Here is a 23,916-nt window from a genome sequence, read left to right as displayed (position 1 = left end):
TTTGAAAAAATTTCCTCTGGCTACTCTCATTGGCTGGAGTCTCTGAGAAGATGCTTTAAGTGGAATAAAAAGCCTAGCTTCAGAATGATTTAAATTCTCACATATAGAAATAAACTTTCCATAAAATAATATGGTATGAATTTCATAGTGGTGCTGTTTTTTTTTTTTCCTGATACCTACTGTATAACTTTTGATAATTTTTACAATTCTACAGTGCAAGGGAGAACAGATTTGCTTTTTCTTCTGTAACTTGGTATAGATGGAAAAGGAATAGGGAAAAAGTCATGGAAATGAAAATTTGGATGGGTTGACTACAAGTGTATGTAGATAAAGACAAGCTTTCAAAATGGTAAAGGATATTGAATGGATTCATTGATGCCTCCCAATGTGAGTTAAGAAAAGGGATCATTGACTGGAAAATCATAGAACCACATCATTTTAGTGCTTAGTTCATTCAGAATTTCCAAGATTTGTTCCACAGAATATTATTTCTGGAAGGATGTTAATAAGTATAGTATGAAGATACACAAGTTTGGGAAACATGGATTTAAACAGGTTCCTTTGCAGCAGGACTTCTCAGAATCTTTAAAAGATCAATATTCCTTTGCAGCAGGACTTCTCAGAACCTTTAAAAGATCAATATGCACTGAGAATTTCCAACAGAGATAAGCAGGATTTCCAAAACTATTTGGCTTTGGATCCTTAATTTTCCTGAGCATCAAAAGGGACCAATGTTTATTTGATACACACTGGGAAAAGCTAAAGTCAATGATCTCATTTTAAGATAAGAAACTTAGGTCCAAAAAGGGAAATGATCTATCCAAAGTAGCACTGCTTTAGCTTATTTGATATTAACTAGAGGGGTAGGGAGTTGATTTCCATCACGGGAGGTAGTTACTGAGGCTCCACAGGATAAGGACAAGAAAAGAAATGATTTAGAAGAAAGCAAACCTGGTGGTTTAGCAACATGCTAACTGTGTGTACTCAAACGAGACACTGTCTTTTAGGATTTTAATATTTTAATTAAAAAAAAAGAAGCATAGACTTCCGGGAAGATGGCCAACTAGAGTAGCTCGAAATTAGCCTTGCTTCACGGAAAAGTTAAGTGAAGGGACAGGAGGGTGACTGAGGCGGCAATTGAGGAGTACAGCTGACCCAGAAGAGCCTTCTGCATCACGTGTGGTGGTACTGGTTGCAGAGCCTGGGAACTGGGGTCAGAGGGCCGGGGCCTGGATTGGAGGCATGGGGCCATGGAGCCTGCAGGAGTGCACAGACGGGAACATGGGACTAGGAAGTAAGCCAGGCCATGTTCCTTGGGTGCACTACCCTCACTAGTGCAGCCCCATGACCAGTGACTCAACCCACACCCCACACACCTGAACCCCATCACCTACCACCATTCCCTGTGCTCCAGGTGACCCCTGTGCATATACCTGCCCTACATTCCCACCTGAAGTGCAGTCCAACCCACCTCTCCTGACCCCTTCCAGGCACTGCTTCCCAATCCCTGTTCCCTGCGGGCTGTTGTCGGGTGTGGGGGTTGCAGGCCCTGGCCTCCATACCTGGGCTACCCTTGCTCCCTGTCCAAAGTGTCGCACAGCCTCACCCCACCCTCCCTGAGCTCAGCATATTGGTTTACAGCACTCCCAGGTCCACGCATGTACACGGGCCCCCATCACGTCATTCAGCTATGGGAACCACACTTTATAGCAGTCCTAGAACTGTGCATGCACACAGCCCTCAGCCTTACTTTCCAGCTCTGAGATAGTGCCAACCTGCGCAGCTGGGTAACATCTGCCCCCAATCCAAGAAGGCGGAACACAGACCTGCTGCCACAGCTTTACACATGCACAAAAAGTGCCCCATGCCTTAGACCAGTGAAAAGCAGGGTTACACCTCACAGCACAGCAGGGTTACACCTCACAGACCAGAGCACTCAAACAGCTACATCCTCCCTGGCCAGTGGGCACCCATGTTCACAAGCATCAGCATAATATCCCCAACCTGCGCCCATACCTGCCCTGAAACAAATCATCATACTTGAGTGCTCCACCCTGTACTCAGCTCCCTGCTATACAATCATCCTGCAAACACAAGGCCTTAGAATACTGAAATAAATCAAGTCCCAAAGGAAATCATTCAAGACATTTACATGCGATGAAGACAACAGAACATCACTAAGCATATCACAATGCAGACAGATATAGCCCTGCCTAATGACCAAATTAAAACACTAGAAGAGACACAGATGTTGGAACAACTAATCAGAGACGTTCATACAACTCTACTTAATAAAATAAGTGGGATAGCAAATGACATAAAGGAGATCAAGAAGACAGCAGAAGAGCACAAAGAGGAATTTGAAAAAATAAATAGAAAAACAGCAGAAATCACAGAAATTAAAGATTCTGCTGACCAAATAAAAAACATACTAGAGGCACACAACACTAGATTTGAAGAGACAGAAGAAAGAATAAGTGATAGAGAGGACAGGATAATTGACTTCAAAGACTCAAAACAGCAAATGGCAAAGAAGATGGAAAAAATTGAATGGGAATTCAGGGAAATGACAGACAAAACAAAGTGTGTAAATAAAAGAATCATTGGTGTCCCAGAAGGATAAAGAGAGGAGTAAAGGGCTAGGAAGAGTAGTTGAGAATATAATGGGGGAAAACTTCCCAACCCTCATAAAGGACATAAATATACAAGTCAAAGAATCTCAAAGAACTCCAAACAGAATAGAACCAAACAGGCCTCCCCCAAGGCACATGCTAATCGGTCTGTCAAATGTTGAAGAGAAGCTGAAAATCCTGAAAGTGGCAAGGGAAAACAATCTACTATATACAAGGGAAATCAATTAAGACTGAGTTCAGACTACTCAACTAGCACCCTGGAGGCAAGAAGGGTGGTGGTAGGATATATTCAAGATCATGAAAGAGAAAGACTTCCAGCCAAGAATTCTACGCCCAGCCAAACTGTCCTTCAAAATTGAGGGAAAGATTAAAGCTTTCACAGACAAAGAAGTCCTGAAAGAATCTGTCAACAAGAGACTGGCCCTACAAGAAATACTAAAAGGAGTTCTGCCAGCTGAGAAAAAAAAAACACAGGAGAGGGAGGTCTGGAGGAGGGCACAGAATTGTAGAGTACCACTAGGAGTAATTTAAATAGTAGAAAGAGAAAGAGGTAAAAGAATATATAGATCTGACAAATAAAATAAAAAAGATAAGATGGTGGAATCAAGAAATGCCTTTTCAGTAATAACTTTGAATGTAAATGGACTAAACTTACCAATTAAAAGATACAGATTGGCAAGATGGATTAAGAAATACAATCCAGCTATATGCTGCTTACAAGAGACTCATCTTAGACACAAGGACACAAATAAATTGAAAGTGAAAGGATGGAAAAAGAGTTTCCACGCAAGTTGTAACCAAAAGAAAACAGGAGTAGCTATACTAATATTGGACAAAATAGACTTTAAAGGTAAAGACATCATAAGAGACAAAGAAGGACACTATATACTAAATAAAGGGTCAATTCACCAAGAAGATATAACAATCATAAAAGTTTATGCTCCTAATCAAAGAGCTCCAAAGTACATGAGACAGACATTGGCAAAACGGAAGGGAGCACTAGATGTTGCAGCAATAATAGTAGGAGACATCAATACACCACTCTCCTCTATAGATAGAATAACCAGAAAGAAGATCAACAAGGAAATAGATAAGTTAAATAACTTGATAAAAGAATTAGACCTAACAGACATATGTAGTTTATTGCACCCCAAAAACACAAGGTTATACATTCTTCTCTAGTGCTCATGCAACATTCTCCAGGATAGATCATGTGCTGGGACACAAAACAAGTCTTAATAAATTTTAAAATATTCAAATTATTCAAAGCACTTTCCCTGATTACAATGGGATGAAGCTGGATCTCAATAACCACCAAAGAACGAGAACATTCACAAATACATGGAAATTAAATAACACACTCTTAAACAACGAGTGGGTCAAAGAAAAAAAATGCTAGAGAAATAACTATCTGGAGATGAATGAAAATGAGAATACAACTTATCAGAACTTATGGGATGCAGCAAAGGCTGTGCTGAGAGGGAAATTTATTGCCCTAAATGCCTATATTAAAAAACAAGAAAGAGCAAAAATCAAGGACCTAACAGCAAACCTGGAGGAAGCTGAGAAAGAACAGCAAACTAACCCCAAAGCAAACAGGAGAAGAGAAATAACAAAGACCAAAGCAGAGACAAATGAATGGGAGAACAATAGAAAGAATCAATAAAACCAAAAATTGGTTCTCTGAGAAAATCAATAAATTTGATGGGCCACTAGCAGGACTGACAAAGAAAAAAAGAGAGAGGATGTAAATAAACAAAATCAGAAATGAGAAGGGGTGCATAACCATAGATCCTGTAGAAATAAAAGAAATCATAAGAGGATACTATGAACAACTATATGCCAACAAACTAGACAACTTAGATGAAATGTACAAATTCCTGCAGACACACAAACAAGCTACACTGACTTAGGAAGAAATAGATCTCAACAAACCAATCACAAGAGATTCAACCAGTCAAAAAAATCTTCCTACAAAAAGAAAAAAAGCCCAGGGCCAGATGGCTTCACAGGGGAATTTTATCAAACATTCCAGAAAGAACTAATACCAATCCTGCTCAAACTTTTCCATACAATTGAGGAAAAAGAAACTCTACCTAACTCATTTTATGAAGCTAATATTTTAATACCAAACTCGGGTATAGAGGCTATAAGAAAGGAAAACTACAGGCCAATCTCCTTAATGAACATAAATGTAAAAATCTATGGTCAACTGATTTTTGACAAGGCCCCAAAACCCTCTGAACTGTGACAAAATAATCTTTACAATAACTAGCCATGGTAGAACTGTATATCAATAGCCAAGAAATGAAAGAGAACCCCTGCACAAAAACTAACTCAAAGATGATCAAACACCTAAATATAAGAACTAGCACCATAAAGTTTCTAGAAGAAAATGTAGGGAAACATCTTCAAGACCTAGTAATAGGAGGTAGCTTCCTAAACTTTAAACCCAAAGCATAAGCAACAAAAGAAAAAATACATAAATACTCCTCAAATCAAAGGCTTCTGCACCTTAAAAGATTCTGTCAAAAAGGTGAAGAGGCAGCCAACTTAATGGGAGAAAATATTTGGAAATCACATATCAAAGGTTTGATTTCCTGTATATACAAAGAAATCATACAACTCAATAACAAAAGAACAAACAATCCAATTATAATATGGGCTAAAGATATGAGTAGGCATTTTTCTGAAGAGCAAATGCAGATAGGTCAAAAGCACATGAAGAGATGCTCATTTCCACTGGCTATAAGGAAAATATAGATCAAGACTACAATGAGATACCACCTCACACCTATAAGAATGGCTGCTATTAAACAAACAGGAAACTTTAAATGTGGGAGAGGATGTGGAGAAACTGGGACACTTAAGCATGGCTGGTGGGAATATATAGTAGTGCAGCCACTAAGGAAGACTGTTTGATGTTTTCTTAGGAAACTAAATATCGAGTTGCCCTATGACCCAGCAATAGCACTACTTGGTACATACCCAGAAGAGTTGAAAGCAACGACACAAACAGACATTTGCACACTGATGTTCATAGCAGCATTATTTACAATCGCCAAAAGATTGGAAACATACCAAATGCCCATCAATAGACGAGTGGATCAATAAAATGTAGTATATACATATGATGGAATATTACGCAGCAGTAAGACAAAATGACATCCTGAAGCACATGACAAGATGGATGAGCCTTGAGGACATAATGCTGAGTGAAATTAGCCAAACACAAAAGGACAGATACTGTATGATTCCACTTTTATGATCAGCATAAAGGTGGCTGAAGGATGCACTGATGGAGAAGTAAAATGGCAAACGATGGTGTATACTTATGAACAAAGGTTGTGCTGCTACAAAAAGGAACAGTGTCATGAGGCCCATAACGATGTAAATGAACATGTGGGACACTTGGTGAGACAAAATAAACCAGGAACAAAAAATCAACAATGGCATGGTCACCTTCAGAAAATGCTTATAAGAGAACAGGGGCGTAGATTCTAAGCTTTTAGAGCAGACACATTAAGTCCGGAGTGGTGATTATTATTTCAGGATTTTGAGAGGCTGTTTTATATATAAAACCTGATATTTAGAGATAAGAACAAAGCCGAACAGGACAGGGTTAAACTAATTCAGTACATAGGGGTAAAGAAGACACTATTGATATTTTAGAACCACACATAATCTTTGATACCAATGGGAGAAAGGTTTATTTGGTCTGGCTGAAATGTTCTGAAGTAAATCAATTCAACCTATTGCATAGCTCATTTGAACAAATGAAACACAGGGCACAGAATGAGAAAGAAGTCCTTTAATCCTATATAGATTATTGTAATGCCTGGAAACATCCTAGAGTATATTAAGCAGATTATCAAAAATTATTGGCAAAATCCCGAGGGAGGGGAGAAAGACTATGAAGTACTAAACCTTAGGGAATCCCCTGATTCCCTAAGGTCAAACTTAGGGATATACAAATCAATAGGACATGCCCTCAGTCATGAGGCTCACTCTTGTGAAACTTATGTAGGGAGTGGAGAAGCTTAGACTACTTATAGGCATGCCTAAGAGTTACTTCTGGAGGACCTCTGTTGTTGCTCAGATGTGGCCTCAGTCTCTCTAAGCCCAACTCTGCAAGTGAAATCATTGCCCTCCCCACTATGTGGGGAAAAGTCTCCCTGGAGACGTGGGAGATGACTCCCAGGGATGAATCCAGACCTGGCACCATGGGATCAACAATTCCATCCTGACCAAAAGGGGGAAAAGAAGTGTAATTTTAAAAGTATCAGTGGCAGAGAGAGTTCAAATAGAGTCAAGAGGCTACTCTGGAGGTTGCTCTTAAGCAAGTTTCAGGTAGATCTTGCTACCTATCATAACCTGCCAAATCCCAACCAGGACTATTCCAGCCACTCCTAAAGAACACCTAGGGCAATATATAAGATTCCACAAGGGTTCCAGGCACTAGAGTAACTTTCCAGAAACCTACCACATCCAGATGGGTCCATGGTCCAGAGAAGTCTTGAAACCTAGCCCAGCCTCTCTAGAACATCAGATAGTTTCATCTCCCTACCCCATATTAGTGACAGACCCACCCAACAGCAAAAATTTAGAATTGCCATAGCCCATAGAACCCCAATGAGAGGTATGGAAAGAGGTGATTTTTATACATAGAAAACAGGACTTAACAAAAGAATATGAATGCTGAATCATTAAGTTGGTACCTCTTTTAGTCTCCAGTATTTTAGAGCAGCTAGAGGTAAAAACCTATAATTGTGGAATTGTAACCCATGTTAAACTCTGAAATATGTTCTACAACAAATTATGGTGCTGTGCTTTGAAATTTAAAGCTTTTTTTGTATATATGTTATTGTTCACAATAAAAAAGGAAAAAAAGTTGACTGTGATGATAAAAAAGTATTTAAGCCCTCTAGCGTCCTATATTCTGGAGTAGCTAGAAGGAAAAATATGAGAGGACTGTATGGTAGCCCATGATAAACTCTGGGATCTATCCTGTAACCACTTGTTGAAGAGTGCTTTGAAAACTTTTGCTTTTTTATTTCTTTGCTTTTTATATATGGTATACTATACAATAACAAAGTTTAGAAAAAAAGAAGCCTAATTACTCCTGCTTTACCCATTTCACAGGATTATTTATGAAGGCAAGAGGATTCAAATATGTGAAGAGTACTGTGATGCATGATAATTTTAGAGGTGCTTAAGATTATTTTCTTAAACCGATATCTTAGGATGGTGACTTTCAAATTTGAGTGTGCAGCAGAGTCAAGTGTTTTCAAACATATTGCAGAGTTTCTGATTCAGGGGGTCTGGGGTGAGACTGGTTTCCAGGTGATGCAGCTGTTCTTGGTTGAGGCACCACTTAGAGAACCACTGACCTAGGAGATCCCAAAATAAAATATGTGATGTCTAGAAACAATCCTGGGAAAGCAACAGCCAGTTTTGCCATGGTAGAGAAAAGGCAAAAAATGAACACAACTGTCAGAGATGGAGATCTCCTCTAAGCCAGGGACCAGGCACAGCCCTGTCCCAGAGGACATTCCTTTCCCTGTTTTACAGGGTGGCCCTCAGAGAAGTTTAGTGGCTTACAGGAATCATGCAGCCTATAAGCAGTCAGAGTTAGAATTCAAATCCAGGTCTAAGTCTGCAAAGTTCCTAGTCTTTCACTCCACCAAGAAAAAGGACAGACAGGAAAGTCACCTGTGAATAAGGCATACAGATAAATGCATGCAAGAACAGGAAGTTCATTTGCAGCATATGGCATCTGTAAATACAGTTACTGCTGATGTACTCATCAACAGGTGAGCAGGTAATACTGGCTTTGCAATTCAATGCCTGGATGAGGTGATTTCTACAGAGCAAACATATCTTAGTGGTTTAGAATGAAAAAAAAAAAGCCAGGGCTTCACATCCTGACTGATTTTACTAGCTGTTTATTCCTTGTCAAATCTCCTAATATCCCCAGGTCTCAGTGTCCTCACCTGTAACGTGTGGATAATAATCTTATCTACATTATCAGGTTGCTGTGAGGAGTAAGTGGAATAATGTGGGTAAGTTATTTACCATAGCACCTGGCAAAAACTAAGTGCTGAGACATTGCTACTACTGTTGTTGCTGATAAGAACAAGAAAGAGTGAAAGCAAGAAGAGACCCCGAATGACAACTATTTAAAAGTTACAGAAAGAATAAATGGGAGGCTTCCAAATGAGGCCTGTCTGACCTCACCAGTGGTTCAGGGCTGACAGGTACTTCTCCAGACTCCATCTTCTTCCTTGGTGGAACAGGAGGGGAAAGCCTAACTAAAAATTAAGAGATGAACTCTGTAAGTGAAACCATTGCCCACCCCACTACATGGGACATGACATCCAGGGATGAAAGTCTCCCTGGAAGCTTGGGAGATGACTCCCAGGGCTGAGCCTGGCCCTGGCACCATGGGATCAACAATGCCATCCTGACCAAAGGGGGAAAAGTGTAGTCGAGAGGCTGCTCTGGAGGTCACTCTTACGCATGCTTCAGTTAGATATCGTTACTTGTCATAAGTTGCAAAACCCCAAACAAAATATTCCTGTCAATTCTAAAGAACACCTAGGGCATTATATAAGATTCTACAAAGGTTCCCAGCACTAGGGTAACTCTCTAAAACCTACAACCTCCAGACATGTCCCTGGACCAGGTAAGTCCTGAAACCTAGAGGGGCCAGCCTTTCCATAACATCAACTAGTTCCATCCCCCTATTGTATATTACTGACAATCCTTCCAACATGAAAAAGTTAGAATGGGAATAGTCCAAATACCCCAAAGAGTGGGAGAAAGATCAAAGGTGATGGTGAAGTTACACAGAGAAGGTCGGGTTTAACAAATGAGTATGGATTGCTGAATCATTATACTGATATTTCTTTAAGCCTCCAGTACCTAAGAGCAGCTAGAAATAAAAACCTAAAGATGTGGAACTGTAACCCCTCCAAACTCTGAAATTTGTTCTACAACTAATTGTTGCGATGTACTTTGACATTTATTGCTTTTATGTATATATGTTATTTAAAGAGAAGGAGAAGTATAACAGAGAAGATAGGATTTAACAAGTTAGCGTGACTACCGAATCATTATAATGAAATCTCCAGTGTCTTAGAGCAGCTAGAAGAAAAACAAAAAATCATGGAACTGTAACCTATACCAAGCTTAAAAATTTGTTCTATAAGTACTTATTAACATGTACTGGGAAATTTATTGCATTTTTGTATATATGTTATATTTCACAGTTAAAATAAAATCAAGGGATGGTCATCCAATGGACCATAAGAGAATGAACAGAATACAATTTTTACTGGGAAGAGAAATAGGCCTGGTGTAGGAGAGATGATGGGGGTAGGGCTCAGGGCTGAGGCCTACAGAGCTAACTCAGGGTGTCTGAGCCCTAAGGAGCAGGTGACCCACCACTCACTTGGGTCAACTGGGATGCTCAGAACATTGTTCTGGCCATATCTCAGGCCTTTTACTAAGGGAATGCCCATTACATGGGGTGGAAGTGAAGACAAATGCCGTAGGGAGGAAAAAAAATCTACAACTGTTGCCATGGGAATGAATTTAAGAGTTTGGCCAAGGTTCCCATGGAAACCAGCCTCCAGCTGCAGCATTAATTGTCCAAGTTGCTATCTTTGTTCTGTGGAGGTTCCCAAAATGAAAGGGAAAGGGTAGAAGAACATACACCCCTCAACTCATTAACCACCCTCTCAGGGGGAAGATTTTATTTACTCCATCTCTTTGAATTGTCATGGTCCTTTCTAGGGCTCTCATGGCCATCATACCTCTCCTTGCCTGGATATGACACAATAAGATTTACAACCATCCTAAATTGTTGCTTCATCCTGATAAGAGTACAAAATCAACCTGGGCTCTGGCACATGCTTCAGCGCAAAGACCCAGCCAAAAGTCTTCATGTGCTGTAAGAGGTATCCTTCCCCTTCCTGCCTGTGCCAGACATTCTTTCCCTACTGCCTTTTGATGTTCCTCTACTCAGGTACCTTCATGATCTCCCAACGTCCATTGAATTGATCCATACTCTTCCCCTTATAATTTCTTAACCTTATCCCTGACAGCTCCTCAACCCATGATCTCTACAAAAATCATCAGTGTTTGCTCATTTTCCTCTCACACCTTACTTATTTCTACCAACATTCTGTTGTTTATTCGTTAGACATTTCTGTGCTGCCTTCTCTCTTTCTGTTTGAATATAGCCACTTTTCAAGTTCCACATCCTTCTTGAGAGCTAGACAAACTCACCATTATCTTTTTGCCTGAATCATACAACTTAGGGTCCTTGGTTCTATGCTGTCTCTTAACTGTCTCTCACTGTCTCATCATATTTTCTATTTCACAATATGTTAATATCATTGAGGGAGGGATCAAATCTTCTCCTTTTCAATGATTCCCTGAACACTTAAAGCAAAGCTGGCATTTAGCTCTTCTCAAAACTGCTCAATCTATTGAACATTTTACAGTAATAGTACAGGACATTGTTTTAGGTGTGGTGAGAAACATAGAGATGAAGTGAACCTACCATTATTACACAGATAACTATTATATAAGGTTATATTACCTGTACCCTACCACTATATAATCATTATATAAGGCAGGGTAAGCTAGAGGCCATAAAAGAGGCAAAAACAAATTACTGCTGAAGAAAACGAGAATAGTTGAAAAACAAAAAGGGGAGTTCATACCTGTTATAGGGAAAAAGAAATGACATCCTGACAAAGGTAATATCTGACACCAGTTTTGGAGGAAGGGTGCATTTTAAAGGTGAAGAATGGAAAGGGTTATTCTAGGGAACAGAGGGAGCAGTTTGGCTGAAATTGGGAAGATGCATGAGAGGGAGTAATTGGACAAGTGACTAGAAAGTTAGTTTGGTGCATCTAATACTGGGGATAAATTTATACTTCAGGAGCCACAGAAGACTTTTGAGCAGGGAAATGACAACTCAACATTTTGCCTTGGGAAAAATAATATGTAAGGTAATATTTCACCTATATTGGACAATAATCAACTGAAATGAGATTGAGTAAAGTGGGGCTGAGGAAATTGGAGCAAGGAAGCTGAATGCAGAGTGTCTTAAGACAATGGATTTTGGATTCATCATTTTAGCAGCACAAAACTCAATCATGGCATCTGAAAGGTCAGGGCCAGCCAACCACCAAATGATTTTCTCAAACCCTCTGCTTCTGCCTTCCAGTTCCCCCACCCTGGTGTGAACTTACTCCATAGACCAGTTCTCCCACCATGCCATTCCAAGCCTTTGTGTCAGGGTCTCGGGCTCCATATTTTCCATCGCTGACAATCTCCAGACGGTAGGAGTAGCCCACATGTTTAGCAATCTCTGCGGCCAACTCCACACAGTAGCCCTCATAGCGGTCATTGCCCTCAAACTGGTTGGCATTCTTCTTGAGCATCACATAAGGATCTTCCTGGTAGAGAAATGGAGGAGGCAGAGGATGTAAGTTATGTTTCACCCATGGGTAGGGATGCAGAGGGGAACATCCCCAACACTAGGGAAGTCTCCCTTGTCCTTAAATCCACTTTCTGGATTTCTTCCTTCCCTTCTCCCATCCCAACGCCCACTCACCCCTGATCTGACAAACTTCTTGGGTTAAGGAAGCAAAAGACTTAGTTAAGATAAGAATGTTTTATCACGGAAATATGGTATACGGCTTTTTAAATCATGTCCCACAAACCCTTGTATATGACAGTACATTGTGGGGACACTAAGATGGAGAATTAGACACCAAATGGTCTCCAGATCTCTTATTATCAAGGAAAATCATAGCAACTTCATTTATACCCACTTTATACAGCAGACTTCCAGTGACTTACTTTTAAAATGGCTTCTACTGTGAAAGGGTGGAAAATGAAAACCAACACAGTTGAGCCCCACCCTAATGTTTTAAATATGAAGTAATTATGGGTCAAAAGAGCATAAGTGTTTTACCCAAGGACACAAAGTGAGATAATGGCAGAGACAGGGTGAAAACTCAGTAACTCTGCCTCCTGTAACATTTTTTTCCTATATCCTCTTTCCATCTGTGACCCAATTTAGCCAAGAAGAATGACCAGTTTTCACTCCTGGTGTAAAATACTTGTGTGAGTCTTACTTGGATCTCAGGTAACCCTGATAAAGGTCTGGGGACTCACTAGGATTGTAGTGACGATGTATGTTCTATTCTGAACACTCGAGTTATCACCGCCAGCTTGAGCATCGGTGGCTGCAGGGACAAATTTATCATCTTCATTCCAGTAACCAATCTGTTAATGAGAGGAAGATGGAGATACAAGGTAAGCCAAGCTTCTCCAGACTGGCCTGCTTTTGGCCACCCAGCCAACTCCAGAAATAAGAAAGCAAGATCAGCCTTATATCATTGGCTATTGGACTCAATGGGCTCTACATTATTGGTAGGTAAATGGCAAGATGCTCACCATGTCCCCCCTTCCCACTGGCCACCCTCAATGAAAATCCTCACATAGATTCTCTGAAGGGTGAGGATTCAGCTGTTCAATTGTACAACTGCTTTTGTATACTGTACTGCAAGACTGCGGGAATTTAATTCCCTGCAGTTGTCCACAGGGCATCACTCTTTCCCCCATACCTGTTAATCTATCTGTTCATTGAGCTCATCATGAATTATAGTTGGAACTAAATGATTTAAAAGTTACATTCTTTTTATTTTCTTTTTAGGTTAACCTTATTTTTCCACCTAGATTTAACTTCCTAGGTCATAGTTATTTTATTCATTATTTCTTCTTCTCCTTTCCAACTACTAGCTATGTTAATAGTCAGCATATAGTAATGCCTAAAAATACTGGTTGATAACATTATTGTTTAAAAATCTATAGTCTATTTATATTAACTAATTTTCTATTTTCTTTCAGCAAATATTTGTTGAATCCCTATCATATGCAAGGCTCTGTGTTAAAACATTGATATTGGTACTGTGTGCCAGGGCTGAGAGAGAAATGAGGCAGTATAAAAGATCCTAGCTCTGAGAACTCCTCCAATCTATGTGGGAAGACAAGACACACAAATACATGTGGACTGGCCAGTTGACAATGAGTGGTTCAGATAGCCTGGGCCTTAGGAACTCAGAGAAGCAAAAGCCAAGAGTGGGATCATATGCAGGGACAGGGCAGTTAAAGGAGGCAGGGCTCAAGAGACATGGGCCATAAGGGTTAGATAGGCAGGGACCAGACCTTTCATGTCAGGAAGAATATGAGCCAAGGGGTAAAGGCAGAAATTGGTTTAGATATGGAAGTTCAGTGGGTCCTGGGTGAAAGATATGGTAATTAGTCCAAATGGGCAGTGGGTACTTGGGTCTAGGTAGCAGAGGGCTCTGAAAGCCAGATTAAGCAATGAAGTTTTTATCCTAAAGGCAACAATATGCCAGGGAAGAGAATATATAATTAAACATATATACAGACATCTATATCTGTAAATTGCTGATCTATATTTAGACAGTTGTGCTTTGATTTTTGATCTTTCTGCTGGCTGGAGATGAAAAGAGACAAAGGAAGGAAACAGGAACTGCGTATGTAGAGATATGAACAGGTCTACCCACAATCAGAACTCAGCCCATATTTGCAATAACCAAGGCGCATGTCACCTTCAACATGATGACCTTTCTAGTTCCTTCACTTGGGAAAAAACTGTTCTTTCTGTGATCTCACAACCATTAATGACAACAACAATAATCATTGCTAACATTGAGTATGTTCTTGCTTTGTCAGCAGCATTCAGCTAAGTGTTTTACAATTTATGTGCCATTTTTCCTGGCTTAGCTCCTGGGAGGTTGCTAACTTGCCCAAGATGACACAGCTTTAGAGTGGTTGAGCTTGGCCACTAACCCTGGCCAGCTGTCTCCAGAGGCTGCTTTTAACCACTAGGGACTCCCACTCTTGAGTGGGATTCAGCTCTGGACTGGGAATCATATTAGTTAACATTTATACAGTGCATATTGTGTTCCAGGCTCTCTTCTGGGTTCTTTTCATGTTTCAACTTGTTTAATCCTCACAAAAACATATCAAGTGGGTCATTAATTATCATTCCCATTTTAAATATGAGGAAACTGTGAAGTAGAGAATTAACTTAATGAAAGCCACAGGAAAGTCGTGGAACCAGGATCTGAGTACAGAAAGGTTTAGTCCAGGCCCTTGCCCCTCTGAACTCTGGAATGCTACCAGCCAATGCTTGAATTGGGAAATAAACCTTGCACCTATTCCTGCTTGAGCTCTGTGGTTGACTGTCTGTACGCCCATCTCTCTCTCTCTTCTCCATGATGCTGTCAGCTTCTCATGCATGAGGCCCAAACTAGCCATTGTAGGACCCCTGTCTTAGCTTAGCACATCTGTTCCAAGCGAAGACGCTTGGGAAATGTAACTCCAGGAAGGCTGTGCCCAGCATGGAGTCAGTGGACAGCAAAGACCTCATGGGGGCAATTGTCTCTCAGGACACTGTTAAGATTTTCCCTCAGTAAATGTAGACAATGCTGCCTGTGGGAGAAGCTCTTAGTCAAACTTGAAGTAGACACTTCTCTGAAAGGACACAAGGTTGAGAAACTTAGACTTCCAGGTTATCAGAGCTGGAAAAGGCCTGAAGGATAATTTCATTCATCCTTTTTTTTTTGTTTTAAAGAGGGGAAAATAGAGGCTCAAAACCCAAAGATTTGATCAATACCACATAGCTAACAGAATCCTGCCTCACCTCCCAATCCAGTGCTTCTCTGCTAGGCCAGTGCTCCCTGGAGCCCTAAGGGATGTGAGGAGCCCCTCACTACATTCATGAGAGGGAGTGGGAAGTCAGGGAAAAGGAAGGAAGCTCTGGGTTCCTTCTTTCTGCTTCAACAGTCAGTTCTACTATTTATCTATTTCACATCTTAGGATTTCCCTTAAGAGTTCTTTTTCACTAAAAGCCGTCTGGCTAAAACTTAACCATTTTAAAACCACTATTGTGGTATACAATGTGCAAGTTTTTTTTTTTTTTTCAAAGTACTTTCACAATATGGTACCCTTGATCCTCCAGGCAAATAGAACAAGCAAGGCAGGTTTGGAATTATTTTCCATGTTTCACTGATGAGAAAAATGAGGCATGGGAAAAGCAAATGCTCTAATCTATAACATACAGGTTATATAGCAGGAGTAGATTAGTGGCAGGATATAGAACTTAGACCTCATGGACCCCAAAGGTAGGGCTATTTGATAGAATCAATAAAATTTAGAGGATGTTACCAAATATACCGATTGTTATTCTTTTCCCATAATGATGCTCAACAGTTTTCCCTCCCTCCCCACCCCTTAAAACCTCCTCTCCTAACTTCCTCCTTCTTCCTTTCTATCTCTTTCCCTTATTTGCTTTCTCCTTCCCTCTCCACAATTAGTCCACAGGTTTAGCTGTTCCTACTCAAACTGTACAGATATCAGTACAGAGGAAGATACTTGCCTTTGACATGTAACTAATTCCTCTGAAACTCTCACTGTATTAATAGCTGTCATTTTTAAAAGAGGGGTCAGTGTCAAGAGATCTGTCTGTGGCACCACAGAGACCTCTAGGCTTTTGTAATTACTAACTATATGGCTTTGGGCAATTTCCCTGATCCTGTGAGCCTTGGTTCCTAATCTACAGAATAGAAATAACATCAGTGCCTGTTGCACAGGCTTCTTGGGAGGACCAACCATGTTACTGCATGTACAGCACTTATTACAGTGCCCGTTCATACGACATTTTCAGTAAAGTTAAAAATGCTATTCATTAGAGTAACGTCTAGTTGAAGGTTAACAGGTTTCTTCTATAGGACATTTCAGAGTCTTCGTTTCAGTATTGAACATGATTAGTTTCCAAAACAAAGATACATTAAGCAACATTTACCAACTTATTTGACTATGGAACCCTTCTTTTGATGTAGCATGTCCTAGGATAAGTGGTTCAAAAAATACAAGAACATTGCTCTAAAATCTCAAGTTACATTGATAAAAGATTAGAGGGAGAATGTAAGATTAGGAAGATTAGTGCACAGACCAGATTTATATGGCTTAGAAAGAGCTTTAAATTATAAGGACAGTGATCCTTCAAAGCCAGTATCATAGTACAGCCATTAAACTGGGATCTATAAAAAACACTATACAGTTTGACTTTAAAATATAGTTTCTTTCAAAAAAATATATAGTTTCTTTCATAGCAAAAGCTCATAGAATAGTTACATGTTGTAAAAAATCTTATTTTATTCCTAACCCTTTTGGTAGAGAAATAAAACATGATATTTCCATGGCCAGTAAAGACAGAGCAATGCCCAAACTCAGCAGGCATCTCACATAAGCTGGTAGGCTGAGAAATCTGGTTGCAGTTTGTTGAAAGAAAGGTGGCAAAGAGTTTTGAAAAGATATCACACTTATGAGATGAGGGCAGATTTCTCTTTCTTTGAAGAATAGGTGGGGCTATCATACAACACTTTGATTCTCTACTGACGATATACAGGATATTTTATTCTATCTGAAAAATGAATCAGAACTAGTAGTTTGGTAAAGATTGGGCCCACCATTCAGGAGAGAATTTAAACAATCCCGACAGGGAGAGACCTTCCCTGTGGGCCAGTTATAATTTTTTTTTTAATCTCCAGGTTTCCATCTACCTCTAACAATTCTTCGAATGAAGGAAATAAGTCTAGATGATAGATTAGATTTTTGTAGTGGGTGAAGTCTGAATAGGAAATGGTCATAGAACCATAAATTTACTTGATCTACCTTGCACAGTCATCAAATTGAATTTATACATTTGTATCTGCAGGCTGTGAAGCCATAGCTGATGACCTCCAAAAACGATATCAATTATAATCAGTTTTTAAAAGTAAGCTGCCTATTGTGGCAAAGACATTTAAGTTATGACCAAAGATTCTTGTTCATCTTTCATAATGTAGAGTTGTTGGTGGGTGGTGGCTACTCAGTCAAGGACTACATTTCCCAACTCCCTTTGTATCTAGGAGAGGCTAGGTGACAAGGTTCTAGTCAGTGGAATGTAGCAGATGTCATGTGTATCTCTTCTAGGCTGAACCTCTCAAAACCTCCAGCACAGTTTCCACTTTCTTTCTTCCCCATCTGCTAGCTAGATGTTGACAGCCAAAAGACCCAAGAAAGAATCGAGCTCCAATGAGCCTGAGTCTCAGTCAGAGTACTCAGCCCCCTAAATGACCACTGCTTGAAGAAGAAATAAACATCTATTGTGTTACAAAGCTGAGATTTCAGAGTTTAACTCTTGTAGTAGTTAGATTTTCCTTAACTAATACACTTAAAGATTTGAACTTAATATATTTATGTGATTTTATCTGAGTTCTGCTAGTGATGTTATTTCATTAAATTTGCCTGCATTGTTTTCTTACTTGCTGTCAGAATCTATGGAAATAAGGAATAGAAGAATACGTTCCATGATTTACCAGCAACATTTGATTAATTGCCCATTCATTTAATAAACAACCATTCATTTGCCTGTGCTTACTATGTGTCAGTATATTTTAGGCACTGAAAATATAACAAAACAAATATGGTTCCTGCTACTGGAGAGCTGATATTCTATCAAGGAAATGTAGTCCTTGACTGGGTAGCCACTTCCCACCAACAATCTACGTTATGAAAGATGACAAGGAGGTGGGAGAGGAGGACAAGAAAAAGAATACATATCCAGACCACGAGCTGGCATTTTTTTTTCTGTAAAGGGACAGACAGGAAATAGTTTAGTCTGTATGGGCCATTTTATCTCTGTCACAACTACTCAACTTTGCTGACTAGTGCAAAAGCAGGTGTAGACAATATGCAAACAAATGAACCTGGGAGTGTTCCAATAAAACTTTATGTACTCACACTGAAATTTGAATTTTATATAATTTTTCACATGTATTTTCACATAATAGCTCATGAAATAATCTTCTTTTGATTCCTTTCAGTCATTTTAAAATGTAAAAACCATTCTTAGCTCATAGGCTGAACTAAAACAGGTGGAACGCTGAATTTGGCCTGTGAGTCATAGTTTGCTGACATCTGATCTACACAAATAAATAAATATGAAAATATTAGAAGGGATAGCGCTTTGAAAAAAATGAAACAGGACAATGTATCTGTACAGTTTGTAGCAACTTCACTTTAACTGAAACCTGAAAGACAGAAGAAACACACCACATGAAGACACCATGATGGACAATGCCAAGTAAAGGAATGGCAAGTAAAATGCCCTGAGGAGAGAGTGACACTGTGCTCAAGGAGCAGGAAGGGATCCATGTAGCAGCTGTGCAATGAGCATGAGAAAGAGGGGCAAGGGTTGAGGTCAGAGGGAAGCAGCATCTAGGGGATTACATTCCATTATCCCGACACTGGGAAGCCAGTGAAAAGTTTTAAGCAGAGGAGCAATATGAGCTGATGTATGTTGGAAATACATTGTCCCTGCTCTTATAGTGGAAAAATGGTTTTATAGAGGGTCACAAACATAAACAGCAGGACTAGCTACTGACAAGGAGATTACTAGATGAGCCCAGGAAGGCAGAGAAGGTGGTCTGGGCTCTGGGGTCAGCAGTGGAAATGAGAAGTGTCTGTATTGAGGTTATATCTTAGAGCTATAACATGATTCAGTTTGTCTTAAATTGGGTGGCAAATATTTAAAGATCGATTTCCAAAGAACATATGGAACGGAGGACTTTGAAATCTTTGGGACTTTAGAAGATAACTTTTGGTATCTTTCCTACTCAGTCTTTCCTTTCCAGTTACACACGGTCAGAACAGGGATAACCAACTCAGAGAAGGAGGCTAAAATCAGGTTGAAACGTGAAGTATGTGCCTTCAGCCAGGTCAAAAAATAGCTACCTGACCAACAGGGATGGGCAAAGGCAATTAAATCACTGAACTGGTCCCTCGATGAAAGATGTAAGAATTTTCCCTATACTTCTCCCTTGGGCAGTCATATACTGGAATTTGACAAAGTTTTATTTAGATAGAGATTCTATATCAGTATCCCATGGCATCTCTGAATGGGATTTCATGAGGATTCAGCTTTGCTAGAACCAGCACCAGTCCTGGCATCTGAAACTTCTAAACTTTATGACAGCTAGTAGATGGCTACTTAGAGCTCATATTTCAGTGGGATGTCAGATTGGATCCAGATACCTAGAGAGCATGTTGGCACACCAGTGGGCAGGATATAGGTCTAAAGATGGAGAATTTCCCTGTGGCCCCAAAACACAAAGAAGCTATTCCCACTTATTACACACATCAGGTAAGGCTATGTAATGTTCACCAAAACCAGCACAATTAGGTCACCCTGGAATCTGAGAAACTGTTTTTCAAGGAGACTGGCTGAATAAAAGGTGTGAAGCCACAGATGTGGAAGGATTGATTTTCTGAAAGTCAGATCCCCTGTAAACAAAGGATGCTTAAGCCCACATTCAAAGAAAGGATTTAGTTATTGGAAAGTAACTTTAAAAACAGCCTCAGGATCTGAAAAATAAAGTGCAACCATTTGCTTGTGGATTTTAAGGTTTGCCTGCTATTTCTGGTGGCTGATTTATCCATACCATGGGCCTGCACAGCCTGACTCACCCAAATTCAAGGTTGACATAAAATCCCCGTGGCCTACAGAATCAAGGTTAAGCAAATAAACACTTGAAAACACAGAATGAATGCCCATCACACTCCAGACGTTACATTTCCGAATCCCTCACTACAGGCCATGGGGGTAATAGCCTTTGTCCCATTTAATTCCAACAGCAACCCTGTGAGGTAATTATCTCCCTTGAAGAGATGATTTAACAGAAGTCCAGGAAAGCTAACTAACTTGTTCAAAGTCACATGTCTAGAAAGGAACGAAGCAGGGACTTAAATCTTAGTCTGTATGCCTTTAAAGCATAATGCTAGTGTTTCTTGCTAGACTACTTATAGCACTATGAACCTCTAGGATGGGGGGAGGCTTTTAAATATGTAGATTCCTGGGCCTTGTGGCTGTTATCAAAAGGTAGAATGTCCAGTGTCTAGTTCCAGGAATCGGAATTTTTAAATGAGGCCTCAAATTATTTCTTCTATTCACTGAAGTTTGAGGACCACGAATCCTGCTATAGTGCTTCCTTTTCAGAGATGATGAAGAACAAATTGTGAGGCAATGATGAGGCAACTAACAGTTTCTTGGTAAGGTTTAGGTTTAACTCAAACTGTTGGGGACTCCGCTCCTTGGGGCAATCACTGGGGAAGGTCATGCCAAAGGGCAGTCGGTCAATCGATACATATCCTTTCTCTTCCTCCAAGTGGAGTCAAGGTCTGGTCAGGTACAGGGACAATGTAATCAGAGAAGGGGGATTGGTTTAAAAGCTATAACATGGCACTGATATTCATAGTGTCAGAACTGAGAGGAATCAGGGATTGCACAATCCAACCCCTCTCACTTATTTTATAAATGGGGGAACAAAAACCCAGAGAGGTTCAGAGACGTGCCTAAGGCCATGCAGCCAGGCAGTGGCAGGGAGTAGAAGTTTTCCAGCATCTTTTATTACTTTTTGCACCATCACTTATATCCCCAATATATCCAGTCTAACATTAATGTGTAGAAAATAATCTGGCTCTATATTAAACCATGCCCTACCCCTGGGGCAAAATAAAGGATTCTTGTACTTTGACTAACCCACATCTACTCATATCTAGTATAGAAATGTCAATTTGTTTCACCAAAGCATAGTAATAACTTTTTTCTATAAGGGCAGAGGGTCATTCTGAGGACTGGTCAACAGTTTTCTATCTTACCTACTTGTGTGCTAGAGGCCTTAAAGAAAAGAGATATATCAATGTTTTCTTCTGCAAGGTAGGGGTAAGCCATCACTCCCCTTCAGATTCTAAAAGGAAGATGGCCTAGGGAGGAAGCCACATGTCTCATGCCCTTTCAGGAACAGGAGAATTCCCAGAGCAGCCCTCCTCCCCATCCCAATCATCAGAAGTGTCCAGATTATGTCACTCTGATCCACTTTTATGGCAGTAGCTGTAGCAGATTAAGCGTGGGCAAGATAGTGAGGGGCCTGAATTCAGGTATGCATTTAACCCACAGCTCATGGTGAGACTTGAAGCAACTTCCTAGACCTGTGTGCCTTGGTTTATTCATCTAGAAAAGGGGAATTATATCACTGAAGCTGACATTATTCATTACTACACTGAAGAACACAAGGCTTTCAAAGGGATGAAGAAGTCCTATTAGTGTCTTCCAGACTTCAGCCATAGGCACCTCATTTCCCTGACACTGGTCATGGCTGTGAACATCCATACCATTCACATAGGTAGGAGTGATTGAACCATGACCTTGTGCTGATATTTACATGATCTGCCCCCATTTTTTACTGATGTGGAAATTGAGGATAGAAGAGTTAAGTAATCTTGCACATTCTCTTCACCAGTAGGCAGCAGAAGAAATGAGGAAGTGACAAAAATGAACTCAGATTTGGACTATTTCTGGATAAGCCTCACTTGTGGTAGAGACATAATTTAGTCCCCAGAGAGCGTACCATTGAATCAAGGGTTTGGCTCTGCTCCAAACAGCTACATTCATAGCGAAATAGGGAGCTGGAAGTTAAGACAGATGTGGCTGCATACTGAGGTGCCCCTAGGCCCTGGGAATCTTCAAGGTGCTTACTGTCTAGGAAATGACATGGGATGTGTACAAATAGCCACAGCAACAAGGCAGCGTATGACAACGTCCTGGTGGAGTCAAAAGTGCTGTGGGAACACGAGAGGACAGGAGAGCTTTTAAACTTGAATAAAGTGAATAAGGGGCCATTTAAACTTGGCCTTTGTGGTAGACAGAATAATGCCTCCCCCAACCCCAAATATCCATGCCCTAATCCCCAGAACCACTTGAACATGTTACCTTACCTTACACAATGAAAGGAATTTTATAGATGTGATTAAGTGTAAGAATACGGAGACAGGGAAATTATCCTAGATTGCCCAGGTGGGCCCAATCTAATTAGATGAATCCTTAAAAATGGAACATCTTTTCCAGTTGTGATCAGAGAGAGACATTACAATGATAGGAGAAGGGTCAGGGAGATGGGACATTGCTGGCTTTGAAGAAGAGGAAGGGGCCATGATCCAAAGAATGTGGGCAGCCTCTAGAAGCTGGAAAGGGGAGGGATTGATAATTTCCTAGAGTTTCTAGAAAGGAATGCAGCCCTGCCCACATTTTGCTTTCAGCCCAGTGTGACCCAGGTCAGACTTCTGACTTCCAGAACTGAATACAAGATTTGTGTTGTTTTAAGACACTACATTTGTAGTACTGTTACAGAGGCAATAGAGAACTAACATAGCCTCGATGAACAGAATGAGCTAAAATAGAGCATGAAGTAGAGGGTGGAATCCCTGGCAAGAGAGCAGAGAAGATGGGCTTAACAGAATTGAGGAGAAAGCGCAAGCAGAGTTGTCCAACAGAACTTTCTTTGATGATAGAAATGTTCTATATTTATTTGTGCTAACGTGGTAACCACTAGCCACATATAGTTACTGAGCACTTGAAAATGTGGCTAGTGCAACTGAAAGGCTAACATTTTAGCTTTATCTAATATAAATTAATTTCAAGTTGAATTTAATTACCTCTGGCTAATGGCTACTGTACTTGCTAGAACAGACACAGAGGTATTAAGTCAGAAAGATTAAAAGACTCGCCTTTCAATGTGCCAGGCCCAGCACTCAGAACCTCTGCACATATTTGATCATTTGATCCTCCAAATGATGCTATGAGGTTGGTATTATTACAGTGATCCCCATTTGCAAGATGAGAGAACTGAGCCACAAGAGATGAGTAAGTTGCTCAGAATTACAAACTAGTAAGTGTTGTTGCCAGTTTCACTTTTCAGGTTTCTAGGGCTATTATGACCCACAGCACTCTTCTAGCTCTGTAGCAAACCAGGCAATTCTCTCCACTCTATTTCACCATCACAAGGCATCAGAAATGTGATGAAGGACACGCATAGGGAAGTAGAGGCTGCCGTGAGGTGTAACAAAGGATGTCAGGGAAGGTTTCATTTGGGAGTGACATTTAATCTGAGAGCTGAAGGCTGAGGAGGAATTGGCCAGGCCAAAGAAGAAGGTGGGTTGGAGAGTCCCAGGCGGAGGGAACATGTGTGAAGTTCCTACAGTGAGACAGAACAGGGTGTATTCAGAGAAATGAAAGATAATCAGAGTGACATGAGTGGAGAGAAGGAAGTGAGTGGCAACAGTTAAAATT

General features: G+C 40.3%; 1 protein-coding gene across 14 annotated transcripts in view; it reads right to left on the bottom strand.

Annotated features, from left to right (window-relative positions):
* Positions 1 to 23,916, bottom strand: part of GRIA1 (glutamate ionotropic receptor AMPA type subunit 1) — a 394,307-nt gene that overhangs the window by 124,050 nt on the left and 246,341 nt on the right. For all 14 annotated transcript variants that reach the window (XR_013166270.1, XM_077137459.1, XM_077137460.1 and 11 more), the window contains 2 exons: positions 12,831 to 12,941; positions 11,900 to 12,106 (listed from right to left, as the gene is read on the bottom strand). Coding sequence is in view for 13 of the 14 variants with exons in the window: in XM_077137459.1 (XP_076993574.1) it covers positions 11,900 to 12,106; positions 12,831 to 12,941 (318 nt within the window). In the remaining variant the exon portion in view is untranslated. The remainder of the gene's footprint in view (positions 1 to 11,899; positions 12,107 to 12,830; positions 12,942 to 23,916) is intronic.

Source organism: Tamandua tetradactyla, chromosome 20 (genome assembly GCF_023851605.1).
Source record: "Tamandua tetradactyla isolate mTamTet1 chromosome 20, mTamTet1.pri, whole genome shotgun sequence".
NCBI lineage: Eukaryota > Metazoa > Chordata > Mammalia > Pilosa > Myrmecophagidae > Tamandua > Tamandua tetradactyla.
The sequence above is the reverse complement of the archived record's forward strand: the minus strand, read 5'-3'. Positions and strand labels throughout refer to the sequence as shown.